General features: G+C 33.0%; 3 protein-coding genes across 8 annotated transcripts; 2 read left to right on the forward strand and 1 right to left on the reverse strand.

The window, feature by feature from the left end:
- Positions 1 to 2,117: 2,117 nt before the first annotated feature.
- Positions 2,118 to 8,378, forward strand: LOC114406957 (putative G3BP-like protein). 2 transcript variants are annotated; one of them, XM_028369843.1, is made up of 9 exons: positions 2,118 to 2,742; positions 2,859 to 2,993; positions 3,636 to 3,942; positions 4,269 to 4,534; positions 4,956 to 5,154; positions 5,610 to 5,731; positions 5,827 to 5,892; positions 6,675 to 6,756; positions 7,759 to 8,378. In XM_028369843.1, the coding sequence occupies exons 1-9, from the start codon at positions 2,704 to 2,706 to the stop codon at positions 7,902 to 7,904; spliced, it is 1,362 nt and encodes a 453-aa protein (XP_028225644.1). In that variant the 5' UTR covers positions 2,118 to 2,703; the 3' UTR covers positions 7,905 to 8,378. The 2 variants fall into 2 exon arrangements, with proteins under 2 accessions (XP_028225644.1, XP_028225645.1); XM_028369844.1 differs by having other exon boundaries at positions 2,132 to 2,742; positions 4,272 to 4,534.
- A 1,589-nt stretch (positions 8,379 to 9,967) lies between these two features.
- LOC114406958 lies at positions 9,968 to 12,548 on the reverse strand. Of its 4 annotated transcripts, none has more exons than XM_028369845.1 (4): positions 12,396 to 12,548; positions 11,322 to 12,159; positions 10,583 to 10,755; positions 9,968 to 10,324 (listed from the first exon to the last, which is right to left on the reverse strand). In XM_028369845.1, the coding sequence occupies exons 2-4, from the start codon at positions 12,096 to 12,098 to the stop codon at positions 10,201 to 10,203; spliced, it is 1,074 nt and encodes a 357-aa protein (XP_028225646.1). In that variant the 5' UTR covers positions 12,099 to 12,159; positions 12,396 to 12,548; the 3' UTR covers positions 9,968 to 10,200. The 4 variants fall into 4 exon arrangements, with proteins under 4 accessions (XP_028225646.1, XP_028225648.1, XP_028225649.1 ...); XM_028369847.1 differs by having other exon boundaries at positions 11,322 to 12,178; positions 12,396 to 12,522; XM_028369848.1 differs by lacking the exon at positions 12,396 to 12,548 and adding an exon at positions 12,273 to 12,388.
- A 2,758-nt stretch (positions 12,549 to 15,306) lies between these two features.
- On the forward strand, positions 15,307 to 18,353 carry LOC114406959. Of its 2 annotated transcripts, none has more exons than XM_028369849.1 (4): positions 15,307 to 15,652; positions 16,485 to 16,628; positions 17,529 to 17,716; positions 17,921 to 18,353. In XM_028369849.1, the coding sequence occupies exons 1-4, from the start codon at positions 15,594 to 15,596 to the stop codon at positions 18,118 to 18,120; spliced, it is 591 nt and encodes a 196-aa protein (XP_028225650.1). In that variant the 5' UTR covers positions 15,307 to 15,593; the 3' UTR covers positions 18,121 to 18,353. The 2 variants fall into 2 exon arrangements, with proteins under 2 accessions (XP_028225650.1, XP_028225651.1); XM_028369850.1 differs by having other exon boundaries at positions 15,309 to 15,652; positions 16,494 to 16,628; positions 17,921 to 18,350.
- Positions 18,354 to 19,833: the final 1,480 nt, after the last annotated feature.

A 19,833-nucleotide genomic window follows, 5' to 3' on the forward strand; every position in this document is an offset into this window, starting at 1 on the left:
TGGTAAAGAGTAAATTGACAATGGACGGAGTAAGCAGCATGGGTGGGAATGATGTTGAGAGTGGGGAAGTGTGTGCGGTGAGATGGATGAAGTGGAAGAGGGTGAGCTAGGGACCTTGGGGTGTGAGCTGGAGAATGAAGAGTTTGTATTGGAGAAGTTGATCATGCTGACGCGGAGAAGTGAAATTGAGAATGAAAAGATTGTCAGTGAAAGATGGAAGAAATGAGAGAGTTTGCTTTAGGAAAATGGAGAAAGGAGGATGATGCAGAGAAAAGGGAGATAATTCTCAAGAAGGGTCAAAAACGAGAAACTGAGAAATGAGAATATGGGTTGTGGAGAGATGAAATGAAGGATGATATTGAGAAGGGAGAATTCATTCCAAGTAGGTGGCATGACATAGGGGAGACATGGGGAGGGATGATTATGGCTATGCCAGGTAGGGATAAAGGGTGGAAAAATGAATGGGAGGGTACACTACTTAAATGACCAATTATATGCGGACATGTGATAATCAATGTTCTAAGTTAAAAATCAACGTTCAATTTTTTCTCTGGAAACTCAAATAGTGAATTTTGAAAAAATAAGGAGACTCCGATAATAAATGAAAAAAATAAAGAGATTGATTTAGTGAAATAGGAAAAATAGGGAAACATTTTTTACTATTGACATACTTTCCTATCCCACAACATAAGAATCTACTTGATTCTTGGGAAATAAATATAACACACTTAAGCAAACTAATTGAACACACTAACCATAAATTTTGTTTGGCTTCAATAAAACAAATGAAGTAAATGAAAATAGAAAAAAAATAAACGAAGAAGAAAAAATGGAATTTTGGATTGTTTGGTTTGAAAGAAATAAATGAAAACAAATAATATTATGAGATTGTTTGATTTAAATGAAAAGAGAGGAAAACATTGTCAAAACCACGCAATACAACTCATTAGATGGTTGAGGATGCAACCTGTCCAGATTGTAAGTGGTACAACTCCAGAGTCATTAGTTCATGCAAACCGTAATTGTACAAAGGCTGCTGAAGTTTTGAAGTCTTGGAAATAGCTTGAGCTCTTGTACAAGGCATTAATAGAGCAACAAATGTGAACATAAGTTTGGGTAAAAAAACCACGGTTGGTTTGATATACGAAGCTAAGTGGATTCCTCTTGATTCGAGTTTAATTAAATTAAACTGTGATGTAACTTTCAGAGTGTTGGAGATCAAGGAAGATATATGGCAGGTTATGGTACTGACCTTTCATGTAGCTCATTGATTTTGGAGGAACTTTGGGCCATTGATTATGGTTTAAAGGCATGCACACAACCATTGGTTTACAAAAGTAGTTATAGAGTCAGAATCTCAGGTGGTTGTTAGTTTGGTCAATAAGCTGCAACATTCGGATAATACGTGGGAAAATGGCTGATCTTGATTTCTGCATTATCCAGCATGTGCCAAGGGAAGTGAATTGTGCAACTCACGCTTTTGCTCAACATGCCTTACACTCTTTTTGTAGTGATACTTATTTCATGTCTATTCCAAATTTTGCTAATTCTGATGTAGTGAATGATGTTATGCATCTTACGAACCCTTGAGGATTTGAATAAGTTTTCTGGTTGTTGGGCAATTAGCCCACAACAGTGCAACAAGACAAAAAAAACTCATTACAAAGCAACATAATTGATCATCAAATTTAAAAGAAGTAGCACAATCGATTATCAAGATCTAAAGTCAATTATCAAATGTGAAAAATGCAACACAAAGGATTATCATGATGATACCTGTGTGCCACTATATTACTCTTCAGTCGAGCTTAAGCGAAATCTATAATTTTTTTAAACTTATTTCTTCTTTATTTTACTTATACCAAACAACTACGTGCCTGTTTGAAGATCCGTTCGTCGGAAATGAACGGACTTTCGCCAAATCAGTACCTTTTTATCTTTTAAAGCAAACAGACGTTTTTGGAGGTGTAAGAGCAATTTTCCAAACACGGTTTACATTTTTCATCATCTTTTCTACATCCACATTCTCCTCTCATTTTCTTACCTATTTTTTATCCCACTGAACTGAGTGAAAAGATGTGCAGAAAAATCGATCTCAAAATCTCCTATGAGGGTGAGTCTTCTCTTACTCTAAGTAGAACATAGAACATGAACATTTCCAAATCCAAGTACTACCATTCTTCATAGAAATCACTTGTAAATTGTAATACGTGCCCTGAAATCCAATCCGTCCATTAAATATTCACTTGAAAACAATCTGACCCGTTGACACTCCACAACCTTTATCCTAGATACCCAATCCGAGGGTTACGGTTTCGTGCCACACTCACCGATGGATTATATAAAAAAGAATCACACATAACTCTACTCACTCTCTCTCTCTCTCTGTGATTCCTTCAGTCACTTCCCTCATTTTTTAACATTCCCCTCGGCGCTGCGCACCTTTCTCGATCTCCGATCTATAAACCCCACAACACCCTCCTTCCTTCTTTCTCAACCTTACACTCTCTCTCTCTCTCAAAATAAATCTCGTTTCTCTCTCCTCTCGTTGGGCCTCTTCAACGGGCTTCCCGGCCCAACGCTACAACCTTTTTTTCTGCTCTTTCGATTTTTTAGGGTTTTCGCGCGCTCCCCCTTTCTTCTTCTCCTGGATCTGCTAGGAGAAGTGCTGCATGCTCTGAACTTCCTTCCATACTCTTAGAGATGGCGTCTTCGTATCCCGGTTCCGTTAGTGCCGCGCAGGTTTTTGTTTTTTTGTTTTCGTTTTTTCTCGTCGCTCTTTCTTTTCTTTTTTTTTGGTTCATTTTTTATTCTTTGATCTGTGTGAAGTGAATGAATGAGCTTTTCTTTGGTTTCAGGTTGGTTCCTACTTCGTGGGACAGTACTACCAGATTCTTCGCCAGCAACCGAATCTTGTTCACCAGTTTTACTCCGATTCCAGCAGCATGATTCGCGTCGACGGAGATTCAGTTGAAACCGCGCACGATGTGTTGGTATGCTTTACGCATCGTTCAACTCTCTTATTTATTATGATGTTTGATATGATATTTGTGTGCTCCGTGTTCTGTTTATTTTTTTCTGGTGGTTGTGACCCTTGCTAACTATGCTGCTTGTAAAGTTCTATTCCATGGTTATTACAGCGTTAGCGAGGCACTGACGAATAGATATTAGTTTTAGGTTGGCTTGCTTTTTAGATTTATTGGCTGGTGCGAATGCGCACAGATGCTATTAGTTTTTTATGCTCTCAATTGGTGCTTAATTGTCTTTTCAGCTTTTGATTAGAAAGCTTCTATTTGTCTGTTACTCCGAATCGAGTTCTATTTTGGCGGTTTTTATTCCGGGCCGTTTCAACCATGAAAACATTTTCTGTTTCAGTTTTTTAAAAGAATTGTATAGGAAATAATGAAAACAGAATAAAAACATAAAACAATAAAAATTTGTTTCCATTATTCATGTACAAAGTCTTGAAAACAGGAAACAAAGTGAAAGGAAGGTAACATTTTTTGTAAGTTAAAGTGTCTCAAAATAAACAGACTCTTATATTTGGTATTTCTTGTTGTGTTATTTTTCTGCCTTCTTTGTTTTTGGTAAAAATGCTGGCTGACAGCTGACCGGGTTAGATTTCTCTCATGCAGCAAATTCATTCAATTGTATCGTTACTGAATTTTACTACGATTGAAATCAAGACAATTAATTCTCTTGACTCTTGGGATGGAGGTGTGCTTGTGATGGTCTCAGGTTTTGTGAAGATAAAGGATATCAGTGGGAAGCGGAAGTTTGTTCAAACTTTCTTTCTTGCTCCTCAGGAGAAGGGTTACTTTGTAATGAATGATATGTTTCATTACATTGATGATGAAGTAACGTACCCAAATCTGGTACCAGTGGCATCTGAAACCATTGACACACAACCACATCTTTCTGCTTCACTTGCTGAGCCACCAGGTAAATTAATTGCTGAATTATGTTTTCATGACATTTGTTTTTGACTAGTTTAACTGGAAATATTTTTGCTGCAGTTTGGTATTCTAACATCTGGTTAGGAGATTCATGATCTGTGCATCCAATGGCCTCCTATTTAATAAAATATTTTTTAAGTAGTAGGGCATAGCTGGATAGTTTATAGGTTTCCTGGCGACTCAGTCCTTCTTGTTCACTCCAATCTAAAATTAAATTTCATGTATATAAAGCATCAGTTAAATAGTGTGCATGTCTTGCAGCAATTTTCATTGCAAAAAATATTGTTTTTGAGTCCTGAGTCTCTGATTTAGCAGTTTCAGACTACGGTTTGGAGGAAGAAGCCAGGGAATATGTCAACTCAGTTCATATAGATGATGATCCAGTGGACGAGTATAGTCTTCCTGAGCACCAGCAGCAGCTACAAGAAGAACTTGAAACCGAAATTGTGGAGGAGGAAACTCCCGTACAGGAGGCATCTCCACCAATTCATAGCATTGGACACACTGTCCAAGAACCCCCTGTTGCTCTTGTGGAAGAGTCCTTTGAGGAGCCTCCTAAGAAAACATATGCATCTATTGTATGTAATACTTTCTATACATGTTCTTTTTTTTTTGGCAGACTACCTTTTTTTGTGTGTAGTTATGTACTATCCATAAAAAAGGTACCACATGACTGGAGTAACCAATATTCACTTTCAAATCAAAACAATCTTTTAGTTAGTTTTTCATATTTCCATAATTCTAATTTCCTGAAATCATCTGCAGAGATTAAAGTTGTCAAGAAATACAGTTTTCTTATTTGGCTGAAGTTATTGCTTTGGAAGTTTCTCTTTCTTTACTCTAGCCTCTCTTTAATGTAGTATTAGGCATCTAATATTGGAAAAATGTTAATTTATATTCCTTTGCTGTATGTTGGACTTAAAACTAAATAAAGAGCATTTATCTTTTTTAACTTTTGGTGTTTTGTCTTAATTTAATCGTGTTTCAATGAACTTGCAGTTACGAGTTTCCAAAGGGCAGCCAGTGTTGTCAGCTGCTCCACAGTATGCTCCACAACATTCTTTTAAAAGTGCCCCACCTCCTTCCGAGTTGAACCATGTAGCACAGCCTGCTGTTCAGCAGTCAAGCTCTGCATCTATGTATGTTCCTGAGTCAGGGATTGAGGCCGCAGAAGAAGGCTATGGACTAGAAGAAGAAGGTTTAGTTTATGTTCCTGATATTATAACCCTTTTCTTGGCATATTTGGCGTCTTCATGTTTTTGAATACTTATGTCATTTATGCTAATGATGTGTGGGAGTTTTTTTATTTGTTCATTCTCAGTGAGGTCTTGCTGCACTTTTTACCTAATGAGTGAGAATTTTCTTTTTTTTTTTTATACAATTCTACCTGTAGAAAGATTTCTCAGGCCAAATTTCTTTTGGCAGCGACTTTAGAGGTGGTTAGGAGGGGCATAAACCTTTTGATCCAAACTATTAGTAATGAAATCTTACCATTCTTTTTATGGTAAAATAGTTGCTTTGTTCTAGCGTTTTGGAAGCTGCATTTCTTTAAAATTGTTGTGTTTCTCACATCATTTAATATTTGAACTTTATATTGTCTTAGAATTTTTAGAATTAAAATATCAAGTTGATTTCTGATCTTAATTTTTCCAGATGAAGTAACATCTGTCTATGTTAGAAACTTGCCCGCTAATGTTACTGAAGCAGAGATTGACCAGGAATTTAAGAATTTTGGCAGAATTAAGCCTGATGGAATATTCATTAGGGTCCGAAAGGTAGCTCCTCTCTTTGGATTACACTGAATGCTCATATATCCATCTATGCCAAAAAAAAAAGAGAAAAAAACTAAAGTAGAAATTGATGTGTACAGGAAATTGGAGTCTGCTATGCATTTGTGGAATTTGAAGACATTGTTGGTGTTCAAAATGCACTTCAGGTTTATAGTTATTCTATTTATTGTTTTGTTTTTTGTGTTAAACCTAATATTTATTTGATTATCTAATCAATGATTACCTTAATTAACAGAGAAACTAATTGAACATGTCTGAATCATTTATTGCTGATTTGCTTTACTCTGCTATCTGTTATGGTTACAGAAAATCTATAACATCAATTTCCCTGTTGGTTAAAGGTTACAGAAAATCTATAACATCAATTTCCCTGTTGGTTAAAGCAAGAACTTCTCCTTGTTCCTTTGGTTTTTTATTGTCATTATCAGATGTTTTATATGGCTATGGATTTTTATGTTTCCTGGTTCAATTCAATGGTTTATTTATTATGTTTAAGAAAAACTATGGATGTAGTTTCCTTAGTTGAATTTGTAGTGCAAGTGTTACTTGCAGCTAATTTAAAACTTTAGAAGATAAAATGAAGTTTTAAAACACCACACCTGATATTGCTTTGGATTTGATTTGATCTTCTAATGTTCCAGAGTAGGAGTTTGAAACTGGTTGTTGATGATGCTAAAATCAGAGAGAGAAAAATGTCCTTAATGAGCTTGTTGATATTGAAATGAACTAAAGTGCAACTCTTATTCATCTCTCAGGAAAGGGGTGTAATTTTTAAATTTAGAGCAGAGGGCAGTGTGGTTTGAGTTAACCAAGAAACAAATATCTATAGCTGCTTCATGCAACTGTTTTGTTATCCAGATTGGCCATATTATTTTTTTAACATGATTCTTTGGTTCACATCTGTCTTCATTTTTTTTCTTTATTGTAGGCTTCTCCAATCCAATTGGCTGGAAGACAAGTATACATAGAGGAGCGGAGGCCAAACAGTGTCGGTGCAGCTCGGGGAGGAAGTAATGTTTTACTTCTTTTTATCTCTTACTCTTTCAAAAGTTTTAGCTTCTCAAGTTCTGTGGGTTTTACCTAATGGTTAATAAGAAATCTTTTGGAAGGTGTTTGTTGCTTGCTGCAATTGCTGGTGTTGGAGTGCACCTAACAAACAATTGTGCAATAAAATTAGGGATCAGAGTGATGGCTGTACATGCTAGGGCATCTGTTGTTGTGGCAGAACTTGGTATTTTGTACTGAAATGCCCATGTATATCTATTAGGTATTAGGTTAAACCCTAAAGTATTAAGTTCTAAATGACATGGCAATATGATGAAAGAGGGATCCAATAGGTCATTGGAGGAGTGATGGGGCCAACATGGAAATGAATTGAAGATAATATGGTTATAATCACAAGGCATAAATTCTGCAACTCTCCCATAAGCCTCACTTCTATGTGAGTTTTATTTAACTACGTTTTAGATTAGCACAATCATCATATATGTAAGTGCCACTATCCAAATAAGGATATGCAATCCTTTTAATAGTACATTTTTTATTGGTACTACAGTTTTAACTCAGGGTGGATGACCAAAATAATACTTTAGTAGTATTCAAAATTTAATGTTAAGAGTTACTCAAGTGCATTAAAAATGAAATGGTCTGATCGGTTTTGTTATGGGATGGGATTCTTTTGGCCTTTCTTGTATTCTGTGGCTCTATGCCTTTTCTTTTTATTTAAGGGAGCTTACAAGGTAGATTACAAAGAGACTTTATTGTGGGCTAGTTGGTTTTGTAGTTTGTACATGTTCCACTCTTGCTTTTGTATAAGAAAATAGTATAGTTATCATCCTCTCTGTACTTGTTCTGCTTGTTCCCTTTTAATAAAACATATTCTGTGTAGTATATAAATAAATTTATTTGGAATTGGTGATACTTTTAGTATTTTTTCTTTTTGTTTTCTGTTAAAAATAGAAAATGATTTTTGTAATATTGACATCCATTTCCTTTTATTTTTGGGTGATCAGGAAGGGGAAGAGGCAGAGGCAGTTATCAAGCAGATGCTCCGAGAGGGCGTTTTGGTGGTAGGAGCATGGGAAGGGGAGGTAATCAGGATAGTTCAGACTACACCAGACTAAGAGGCGATGGTTATCTTCAGCGTGGTTCCCGATGAGGAAAATGTGGCATAAACGCATGCACTAAGATGCCATTCAAGGGTTTATACAATTAGCGAAGTCTGTGCTTGGCGTGGGTATTTTTACTACAGAACATTTTCTTCTGTGGTTTCACATAAAGTAGTCTTACGTTTTGGGTGCGTCTTTTTCAAGTAAAAGCCATTGAGACTTAAACTAGTTTGTTTTTCATAGATCAATTGGTTCCCCCTTGAATGTTATTTATTATGCCATTCAGGTGGGAAGTTTTGGTTGTTTGTATTGTACCATGTTTGGATTGTGGGGGCCTTTTAATGAGAGAAGGGGTGTTGAAAGTAACAAAGTGGTTTAGACATCAATAGAGGCTGTGCTTCATTATCAGAGATGTTGCTGTGCATTGTTGTGTGCATCAGCTCGTTGCCTTTGACTTGTTTTTGATAGTACCATGAGAATCTTATAATTTCTTTCTTTCTAATTTTGGGCATTGTTGGCATGAAGATAACCAAATCTTATTAATGATTTATTTTACTTGAAAACAACTCCAATGATGAGAATGCTTCCCTAGATTTGTCTGTTAAACTTGGAACACCCAATCATTACAAAAGAATCTTGCTAGAGTTGAGTACACGGTCATTGTTATTTTCATGAACATGATATTCGAATTTTAATTCAATCATGCGCATGGATAATGCTACTATGTGTGGAAATTATTTTATAATATCTAAGCTGTATTAAATAATATAGAATATTTAAACATTTATTTTTTAGAAATGGATTTCGTGTTTTTTTTTTTGTTTAGACAAGATTTGATTTAACATTAGTATTAGTATTTTGTGTTAGTAATTTTTCCAAGTACTTAACAATTTGAAATAAAAGTTCTCATTCTTTCTGCACAAAAATGTATCTTTTGGTTATATTAAATTATTTTTCTTTTATTTTTTACTTTTTTTTATCAATTCAAACTAACCAAATCCTCTGAGGATTTTTAAATTTTATTATAAATTCAAATATATTTTCAAAAGTAGATTTATAAGTTTTAGTTATATAAAATGTTTATTCTTGTGTACTGCAAAAGTTAAAATAGTAGTTGTAATTTATAAATACTTTTCTTCCATTTTATTTATCTTATCACGTAAAATTTTATAATTTATAATTATTAATAAAGATAATTACCCCTTTTATATACATATTTTTTGTTCTTAAATTACTCTTTAATATATATAATTATTTTTATTTGTTTTATAAACCTTTATAATATAACGTTGTCATTATTTTTTTCAACTGTTTTTTTTATTTTAAAAATACAGATGTGTCTCTTTTAACTAGTATTCTATAAATAAAATCTCCATATTATTTCAACAGGTAATTAGTAAAAGTTCATATGGCGCATGTCATCTCGTAGTGTGATTTCACTCAACACAATTCGGTTTTTCCTGACTTTTAGAAATCAGTGTTATGGTTTAGAGTTTAGATTGGGGTGTTTCTTCACAACAAACGCAAGTAAAATATCGTATTACCTATTCAACATTAATATTCAATCCTTCCTAATCCTTCTATAGTCAAGTCAAGACTCAAGTCCCTTAATAACATGACAATATTCTCCATGGCCATACTGCACGCCATCGCTGTGATCCCCATCACATAAATCGGTCCCTAATTCTCCTGAGTTATGAACAAGATTGATGATATTGGGACATCCATAATTTACAAACACTACATCTCTCATTTCTCTATATTTTTTTTGTCTCACATCATATCACCAATCTTAATTATTTGTCCCTTTTCTCTTCCTATCTCTTTCGAGGCAGTCTACATCCTTTTGGGTGTCCAAGAATTATTTTCCTATGAAAAAAGAGAACAGAATACCCAGTCAAATTTCCGTTCACACTTAGGTCTTCTAGAACCTTTTCTCGAGCGTTGTGTATCTTTCAAGCTGGCTTTTGGAGCATGTTTTGATTACTTTCCGTCTCATGTGTCATTGTCCTGTTATCTGTAATAATGTAATGACGTAACATGTTGGTTCTTCTCTGTAGGCCATTTTCTTTTTCTAATCTCGTTTTTCCTTTTTAAATTGCAGTGCCTTTGATGCAACAAACCAAAACATTCAAGTACTAGTAGTCCCAAATACATGTTATCAATCAGTAGACGTTGATTAATTAAAAGGGTTGCACACAAACTCGTCGCTTGTCTTAGTGCTACTACACATGGGTAATGAGTTTGTGAATTCAGTTATTTATAAACATTGGCTTCAACATAAGAACTTCATTACATCACAAGACACTCGCTTGTATTTGTACGTATAAAAACTTCATCACCAATTCAAGCACCTGCAGTAGCCACAGCTCCTTGATGAGAATGTGGCGGTAAACTTTGTGGTTCATTGATACCATCCTCGTCTTCCTCTGTGTCCCAAAGGAAACTAGCATATGCTGCTTGTACATGGCTGTTTTCATAAAACCATAAGCTATTGTAACTACATTCAATCCCAATATACTAAATTAATGTAGGTAAACTAACATGACACGACAACTTGGTCTAAAAACTACCATAACAAACTTCTTTTGATCCATAGGAATTGAAAACAGGTACTAGGAAACATACAACAACTCACGCACCCACCCTGCTTAGCAAGCTGAACTAGACTGCTTGATAGTAATATATCATAAACTGAATGTTATGAAGCACATGACATGCAGCATACCTGTCTTCAGGAGAGGCTTGGACTGCTCTTTCAAAATAGCTGGAGGCACGTTCTTGGTTGTGATGTAGTTCCCAAACTAACTTCCCATACTGTGATAGAACCTCTCCATCATTTGGGTCTGCAAGTATGGCACGGGAATAATACTCCTCTGCTCCTTCACGGTCTTGTTTGCACTGTCCAAACAACAAAAATCATCACCAAAAACATTCTCTAATAAAAACAACTCCAAGTGTTGGTTTTTCTAAACGATTATGATGATTTGTTTTAGGTTATTCTGAAAATAGATTTGTTCTATACTAAACATCAACAATTGATTTAATGTTAGGAATTACAAAATAAATTAATTGAAATTAAACACTAGATGCATGCACCTCTACTTTTTTTCATTTTTACTCAGTATAAATTAACTGTTTGTTCTAACATTAACCAAATCCTCTGAAAAAAGTTGTAATAGTAGCATAGTATGACCTAACAAATTGGCTACCATGATGAGTTTTTAAACAAGGACAAACTTAGATACAATTCTTTAGATGTAGTTTGTGTTGTTCTTCAATCAAAATTGAAGTTTCACCATGACAATCTGCATAATAAAGATTTACATTAAAGGATTATGCAGATTAACAAGATAGAACTCTAATTATGATTAGAGAATGACACAAATAGCACTTAAAGAATTGCATCTATGTTTTTTCCGTCAAACAATTAGAGAGTTGGTTTCAAACTAGGATATAGAACTAACCTGATACAAAAAATTGGCATAATTCCTCAGAAACAAAGGATCCCCAGGATTTTCCCTAACCATTTTCTTGTAATATTCTTCCACTCCATGCCTTTCTCCATCATTTCCTCCAGAACCCAAGGGATTATGATCACCACCACCTCCACCACCACCTCTACAACCACCTATGCCATCACCACAGCACTCTACACCAAGTCCCTTTGCAAGATACATTTCTTTACCACTACTAACCTCTTCCTGGTCACCAAAACTCACCCTACAAACTCCATCCTTCACCCTCACTTCTTCACTGAATATTACACCCTTCCCACCATTCAGCACACTGAACCCATCTTCACTCTCACTTTCCATTTCTTCATCTTCCTCTTCTTCACTCAAGCCATTGTGCTTGGCAGTAGAGAAAGAAGGAATGGTCTCCAGCACCAAGCTCCTGTGTCTAGCTGAAAACCTCTTGGAAGGGTCTGAAAACTCAAACCTTTCTTCATTGCTGCAAGAAAAGAAGGCCAAGTCTTGCAAGTTCCCATCAGATTGGACTCTTCTGATCAAGCCTTTGTTTTGCCTTTCAAGCTCACCAATTGAGGGAGAGATTGGAGAAGAACCACATGCAGAGGACCCAGTTTGGTGGAAAGTAAGTTTGTGATAATGTTGTGGGACAGTGGTTGGTGGAAAGTGTTTCAGTGCATGACAGGTTTCTGAGTGAATATTGTTGTTAGGGCTATCTGTGAAGGAAGAGAGGAGGGATCCAAGAACTGGTGTTGAAGAGCTTCTTAGCATCATGTTTTCTGATTCAAGATAACAACTTCTGTGTGTCTGTCCCTTGCTTTTTGATTATAAATCACTGGGAAAATAGAACAAAACTGCAAATTACCTACTTCAGGAAAATAAGAAAAAAACTAGAAAAAGAGAAAGACATATTGGTTTTTGAAACAGAAAACAAATTGACATGGCTACAAGGAAAAGTAATGATGCTGATTGCTGATTGCTGATTGCTGATTGCTGAGTAGAATCAGTAAATTTAACACAAAAGAAATGTTTGGGGTTGGTAAAGGAAGACAGAGAAGAAAAGAACAATACCCTTTTGTGATGCTGAAGAGTTCTTGATGACCCTATAAATCCTATGTAATTTCAGATGATCATTGGAAGGGAGACTTTTGTAGCAGCAGACATCAAATCAAAACAAACAATGCAATTTATAAGCTGGACCCTTTATATAATATAGAGTGTGAACATGAGTGGTTTAACCTTCTCTGTCTAATATATTAATTAAGAAACAAAAAAAAAATGGTTTAGTTTTCACCCTAAAAAAAAAGTTTATTTGGGTAGTGATTGTGTGGTGGATATGGCATTTGGATCACATTTGATATGATACAATTCAACTAGAAGCAAGCAAAATATCTATCAACTTGAAGAGATTATATCGTTTGGTTTGGTATTGCGGACGGTGCATATGGAAGTTGGAAAGTACTTGGGAAAAAGACAACCTTGTTTTGTTTTCAATGTAGTAATTAAAATGAGACCATTATTATAGTACTTTCTGGGTCCATTATAATTGTTATATTGAAAAAATTATCTTAAAATAATTATTATTTTAGTTTTTTATATAATATTAATTTTTTTATTTATATCTCTTATAATATCAACTATGAATAACAAAATTTATAAATAAATTAATAATATATAAATTAAATTTATAAATTTATTATTTTTTTAATATATTTAAAACAATTATTTAAAAAAAAAGAGTATTACAAATAAGAAGAAAACAGAAAAAGTAAAAGAAGCAATATTGAAGCAAGTAGTACAAGCATACCAACCTTTCACATGGAGGGCATATCCCTCCAAGCGATTGGGATTTGGGATCCTTAGCTGGCACACGAAAATGTAATGAAGTTTATGGAACTTCGATTCACGTTTTAATTGACTCAAACATGAAACATCTCCTCTTCTTGTCCGTACACGTGGCTCTTTACGCGCTTCTCGGACTATTCTATATTTCTAGTAGTATTTTATTTTATTACTGAATTGCATTCCACACCAATCGAACTTCCCAGATAATTCTACTGGGAATTTCGTGTAACAAGTTCCGTATAAAATTCAATTGTAGAAGCAAAATCAAAACGTACTTTCTCATATTTGGAAACTTCTATACAACTGTTCTTGTAAATTAGTCTTCTTTTTTTTTTGTCAGTTTCAACATTTATAAAAGAAATAACTTCATTTTCTTTTATGTTTTTTTACAATAGTTTTATTTATATTCTTTTGCAATACTTTTTACAATTTTTTTTCTCTTTCAATTACATTGCTCCGTTTTATTTAACATTTTTCTATCTTCTCTTCTTATCTCTCCTTTGTGTTATAAGAAATGTTGTATAAATTTAAAATTCCAATTCAATTTTCGGCAGAAAAAACTTCATTATTGTATGTGCTTGAAGACTAGTTGTAAAATGGAGGTGGGTGAGATGGTAAGTGTGTGGATGTTGTATTTGAAGAATTTTAATCACACTATTAAGATTGTTGACTACTATTCTTAGAAAGTTGATACAAGAGTTTTTTTCTGTCTTAAAACTTTATATTTATAATAATAAAATTATTTGTGGTATAAAAGGAAAAAGACTAAGAAAAAATAAAAGAGAAATAAAATTATTAATGTAATTGAAAAAATACTATGAAAATGCTGTAAAAATATTTATTAATAATATAATTTATTTTGTATTTGGTCTCACATTTTGTATGATTTTTTTTTTGTTTTAAACGTGATTTTCAAAAACTAATAGTAGTATATAACTTTTTATGTTAGACATGATTTTTCCATTCTCAATTTTTTTTTTCAAATATACGACAGGTTAATGATGCCTTCAAATTTTAGATTGCATGGTTGGGTGTCTCTATTCTTGTCGTGCATGTGTGAAGCTTTATTTATTTGTTATTTGAAAATTTGGACCTAATTTACACATAAATGTGAATCTTCGATGCAAATCTAAAAAAATAAAATTAAAATATAGTATTTATATTAAATTTTGACACACAAATTTTACTCATTCACCATATTTTTTTCTTAAGCAATAAAAGTATTTCACAGGATAAAATATAGCATTAAAATTGATAATTTAAAATTTATAAAATAATTTTATAACTTATAATTTATATTTATGTATTTTTTGTCATAATCTCGATTGTTAAGTTTTCAAACAATTAAAATCCTCAGCTGAGTTTTATTTTTAACTTGAGGATCGAATACCAAAATTATTTTTTAAATTCATTTTATATTAAATTAGTGTAAAAAAGTCCTTTAACACTCAGCTAATTTGTTGAATGACCTTTTTACATCCATCAATATATACTTAGGTTTTAGCCCATTACTAAAAAAAGGTCGGGATATGTAATTTTTACAACATTTCTATTATTTTTTTATTTGTTCATTTTATAAGATAATACACAAATTAAGCATTATTTTTTTAAATTTATTTTGATATTTTCATTTATATTAACATTGTCTTTAGCTTTTTAATATATCTTTTATTATTATTTTTAACTCAATTGATTGTTGTAAATTATTCGGTATCTCTTTTTGATTTATATAGATAAAAAAAATTATTATTTTTATGTAGTTTATGATAGGTTTGTAAAAAGTTTATTAGAAGATTCACACAATTAATTAACTACAGATCTAATAAATCAAATGTTAAATTATTTTATTTTTATTAGTGTTATCAAATTTTAGTTTTGAAAATATAATGTACTTGTATTAAAACTAGGTAAAAAGAACTTTGTTGTCTGTTTTGTGATCTTAATTCTTAAAGCAAAAGTTTATTTTCTTTAAAAAAATATATATATATTAGAAAAAAAATGTAATTAGTAGCAGTGTCTCTTATCTCTAAAAAGAGAATACACTAATCCCCAACTTAACCATTTTTAACCAACAAAAAAATCTTTAGGCAAATCCTGGATTTAATGACAAAGTAATTTTTATGATTAAAATGCTTTTCATTTTGTCACAAAAGAATAGGTTTTAATTAAACCAGAGAAAGAAGAACAAAAGATGAGAGCAGACAGTGTCGCAGCTTTTTCACCAATCTCAACCTTGTAAGTTTAGGGTTTTTCACAAATTGAGCTTTCACTCCATTTTCGTTCCCAAATACTATCTCCAAATTTTGATTTTACCATCGATATACGACACAACATCGCAATTTCTCGCGGGTCGTTTTGATAACTGGCGAAATCGCACGATACCGACAGCGTCGTGCGGTAATACGACACATTTGTTGTTTGATCATGTTAGCCAAGAGATTAAGCTCTTTCTTCAAACTCTCCCCAAAACCTCAGATTTCCACGTAAGCTCTCTGTTAGCTTCTTCTATTTCCTTGTTTCCTTTGTCACCTTTTATTTGGATTTACTTGTTGTTGCTTGATACTCGTAAATTCGTTCGGCGGTTTCAAAATTTGTAACTTCTTTGAGTTCTGTGTTTCTATTAGAGGCCAATTTATAAAGTATATGTATGTGAAAATTGTGGATTTTGAGTGTACTCATTGACTCATTTGTGCCCTCAATTTTTCACGCTTCAAAATTTCAGGCATCATATTCTTTAACCCAAATTATGAATTTTACATTTTGCATCACGCTAGTTGAGGTCCCTGAATTCAGAATATAGTGAGATGAGTCCTAACACAAAGGAAGTAAAATACTACTTGTGCAAGTTTTGGTTTCAGTTTGGTCTGTTAAATTTAAAAAGTTTTATCTTGGTTCCGTAAAATATCTTGTCAGACCAAAATGGTCCTTTTGTCTATTTTTTGCACTAACAATGTTAATTTTAATTGACATGGCAAATACCCATCTGAAATGACATCCCCCTAGTTTGCCATGTATATGTCATCAAGTTGACCAAATTAGTGAGTTAAATTGATGGAAGAACCACTTAGCTTATCTACTAATTTAAGAAACCAAAGTGAAAATTTTTAAACTTATAAAACTACACGGAAACGAGATTTAGATGAGGGACAGAGTTATATTTTAGCCAAAGTAATACTCTTTTTTTTCCAGCTGATTTTCTTTTTTTGTAAGTGAAAAACATGAACTACTTGTTATTGTTACATTGTTCAAATCAAGATCATAGTATGAAGTGTAATATGCCAATATGGTGCTTGATTGTGAATACCATTTTTTAAGCTCTTGCAGTTCCATGAAGAAAGTGGATGAAGAGACTGGCAAATACTATGGTAGAAAGGCTGTGTCATTTGTCTTGATTACTATTACAGGTGGTGTTGCTTTGAGTGCCCTTGATGACCTTGCCATCTATCATGGATGTAGCAGGTATATATTGAGCTGTAATGTTCTGTGTTAAGAGTTGATGATACATGATAGTTAGTTACTTTAATCTCTTGGGAATGCATTTGGCGGACTTCACAAAACTATTAAGGGCTGCATTTTAACATAATTTGGTTTTAGACTTTAGAATAAGAAGCCCAAGATAGACCTTTTGATTCGATTTTTTTATTGTTTATGATATTTCCTATTTCTCATCTTCATTGTCAAGGAGCTGTTCCTCAAGGAGGCCAAAGTTTTTCCTTGTTTAACTGTAACTTCAGCATTCTCTTATCCCTCCTACATAGTAATAACTATCAATGCGACTATATTTAGGGAAATATCAATTTATAAGGTGAGTTTAGCATCTAAATTTTGTAGTTATCTTTTGTTTCAAAATAACTCTGTATGGCATTTTCATTTTTCATAGGAAAAAAAGGCACTAAGGTGGTGCGTGCAAATCGGATCTAAAAGACTGAGATAATAATTATACATTTACTATGCTAACAATAAAAGGTTCTCATGGAGTAAAGAGGCCTTCTAAGATGTTTGTTCTTTTTCTGTCCTTTGCCATCTATTTTCCAGTATTACAAGTATAGCTACCTTGTGAGTTGTGATATCTTGCTACTTAAATGAGAGTAGCCCTCTAACTTTGATTAAAGTAATCGCTACTTTCAAATTCTTCACCATCCTATCCCACCTTGTAAATCCTATTCTATTTTTATTTTTCTTTCATATTTACATTTTAGATACTAGATAGTAGTAAGCTTCATGAATGCTTTTATGAGACTGTTACCAATACTTATGACTTTATCACAAAAGGAGTTTCTCAACTTTTGTTCTTTACTTTTCCATTGAAAATTTGTCCACATTGGAAGCCCCTAAAATTATTAGCTGTGAAATTTTCAGCAAGGCCATGGAGAAGGTAAGCAAGAACCAGGCAATAATAGATTCTATTGGAGAACCAATTGTTAAAGGTCCATGGTACAATGCATCTCTTGCAGTAGCTCATGAAAGACGTTCTGTTTCATGCTCATTTCCTGTTTCTGGACCACAAGGCAATGGTGTCTTGCAGCTGAAGGCTGTTCGAAATGGAGGTTAGCAATTTGAATAAATCTTAATGATTTGAATTACAACTTTTGCCTAACTGTCAGTTAACTCTTTTAGTCTGTATTACTAACTATGATCTGCTTGCTTACTTTGACATATATTTATAAGATCTATAGAGTTTGCGAAGTGGGAACACTGAGGCCAGTTTGACAGCTAATGGAAATTATTATTGGTTGGCTTCTTTGAAACAGATGACACTTGGTCTTCCTTTTTCCTTCCTCGTGATTGGGACATTTTAATCATGGATGCTCTCCTCCATATACCTGAGAATGAGAAGCACCGAACCTTGCGGATCAATCTTGCTGACAAGCCTCTTTCTTGTACTGCTTGCACCGATAGCACACCTCATCCATCAGAAAATTCAAAGGCAAAATTGAGTGCCAATCAATAAAAGCTTAATTAGCAATCTTTAATTCATCTAAAAACAAGTTTTTGACATTTTTATATTTTAAACCTTTTACATGATTTTGAGGCTAGGTGGACATCAATATTTGGCTGATAGAATAAATTTATTTCCAAATTTTCTTTTGGTAATGTGTTATAGTATTATTCACCAGTCTTATTTCATTATGAAAATAAATTTTGTCATGAATGATGTAAAATTTCTTTATTTTGGTTCTTTTTTCCTTTTGGTCTTACTTTTATATTGTAATTTTCTTTACTACTGAAGGTGAGCACTGGTAGTTTTTGTTTGGTGACTTTGTCCGTTGGCAGCCCTTACCTTCATGTCTAGTTAACTATATATTCTGTCGGGCCATGTTTTTCAAGCATCTTATATTATAAGATAATGCCTTAATGAAATCGATAATCTCGTGATCCTTTGATTTACAAACTGTAGAACAGTGAAAATATATTTTCTGCTAGGAAGTGAAGAGACCGAGGAAGGGAAGTGTCTGAGTGGGAGAGAAGTGGCTGAACTTTATCTCAAACAGAAGGGGATTTCATATAGGAAGTTGTACACTTGTACAATGATTTTATAATTGTGTTTTCCTCTAACCAAAAAATAATTATATTTTCCTCATTTCAACAATTTTTCCGAATGACTATTCCAAAAATTTAAAAGTTACCAATCTCTTTTCTCTAAAGCTTTGTAATGTGTTATCATTTTCTTCCACACTGCTCTCATTCATTTCTTTCCTCTTAGAAGTACCCAGACATGTCTTCATATCTAGCCATTAAATGCTCAAGAAATTATTGTCCGTATCATCAGGGTGTCTACCACGGGTAGAATTATCAATGACCCCTTGGTAATAATGAATAAGAATATCAAGACTTGATGATTTGTTATGATAAAAATGTGTTTTACTTTAAGAAAGTTGGTAGTGTCTCAGATTTCATTTCATGTGTGTATGCTTACATGTGTAAGGGCTAGTAATATACTCCATTTAGTTATCAAAATGAGTATTTCATTTCTGGAAGTAAAAAGTTGTTTGTCTTTAGACTTTAGTCCTGAGTGTTTGTCTTTGTATAATTTAGTATCCGAAAGTTTGAAAATATTGTTTTTTAGTCCCTCCATTACCAGAGGAATTAAAAATTTGATAAGTCTAGACTTTCGAAACTAAGTTGTGCAAATATTGAATTGATAAATTTTTTACTGTTGATATATAAACATGAAATTGGTAATTTATTTTACCATTGATATATGAATTCATAATATTTATTATTTTCATTATAGTGTTAACAAAATTCTAAATAAAACAATTTAAGATAATATTAAGAGGATATTGCTGAATAATAAAATTCAATTACCAAACTAAAATTATATACCTCTCTTAGCATATTTTTTTTTCCATTTAGGAAAAACATCAACATACTTATACTTTTTTTTACATCAGCATACTTATACTTAAGTTTTGTTTTGTATACATTATAGCTATAATTTATAACTAGTGTGAAAATATATGTTAGAGCATTTATGATGATCCTTTGGTTTGGTTACTATATATTTCTATATATTTTTCTTGACTTGAGTTTTCTCATTCCTTGCATGTATCGTGTTTCGAAAACAATCCTATTTAAAGAATTATCATACACTAAATATAGAGATTTCTCTTGACAAGAATTTGAACCTTGATTCTCATTATACAGGATGTTAGACTTTTTC

The sequence above is a fragment of the Glycine soja genome, chromosome 3, assembly GCF_004193775.1.
Source record: "Glycine soja cultivar W05 chromosome 3, ASM419377v2, whole genome shotgun sequence".
NCBI lineage: Eukaryota > Viridiplantae > Streptophyta > Magnoliopsida > Fabales > Fabaceae > Glycine > Glycine soja.

What these genes read in the sequence shown, in the direction of transcription:
- LOC114406958 (XM_028369845.1), bottom strand. Translation starts at nt 12,098, where the DNA reads ATGATGCTAAGAAGCTCTTCAACACCAGTTCTTGGATCCCTCCTCTCT. An exon ending in ATGCCAATTTTTTGTATCAG is followed by an intron (nt 10,756 to 11,321) that starts GTTAGTTCTATA and finishes TTGTTTGGACAG; the next exon opens with TGCAAACAAGACCGTGAAGG. An exon ending in CAAGCCTCTCCTGAAGACAG is followed by an intron (nt 10,325 to 10,582) that starts GTATGCTGCATG and finishes TTATGAAAACAG; the next exon opens with CCATGTACAAGCAGCATATG.
- LOC114406957 (XM_028369843.1), top strand. Translation starts at nt 2,704, where the DNA reads ATGGCGTCTTCGTATCCCGGTTCCGTTAGTGCCGCGCAG. An exon ending in AAACCGCGCACGATGTGTTG is followed by an intron (nt 2,994 to 3,635) that starts GTATGCTTTACG and finishes TCTCTCATGCAG; the next exon opens with CAAATTCATTCAATTGTATC. An exon ending in TTCACTTGCTGAGCCACCAG is followed by an intron (nt 3,943 to 4,268) that starts GTAAATTAATTG and finishes TCTCTGATTTAG; the next exon opens with CAGTTTCAGACTACGGTTTG.
- LOC114406959 (XM_028369849.1), top strand. Translation starts at nt 15,594, where the DNA reads ATGTTAGCCAAGAGATTAAGCTCTTTCTTCAAACTCTCCCCAAAACCT. An exon ending in CCAAAACCTCAGATTTCCAC is followed by an intron (nt 15,653 to 16,484) that starts GTAAGCTCTCTG and finishes CCATTTTTTAAG; the next exon opens with CTCTTGCAGTTCCATGAAGA. An exon ending in GAAGGCTGTTCGAAATGGAG is followed by an intron (nt 17,717 to 17,920) that starts GTTAGCAATTTG and finishes TCTTTGAAACAG; the next exon opens with ATGACACTTGGTCTTCCTTT.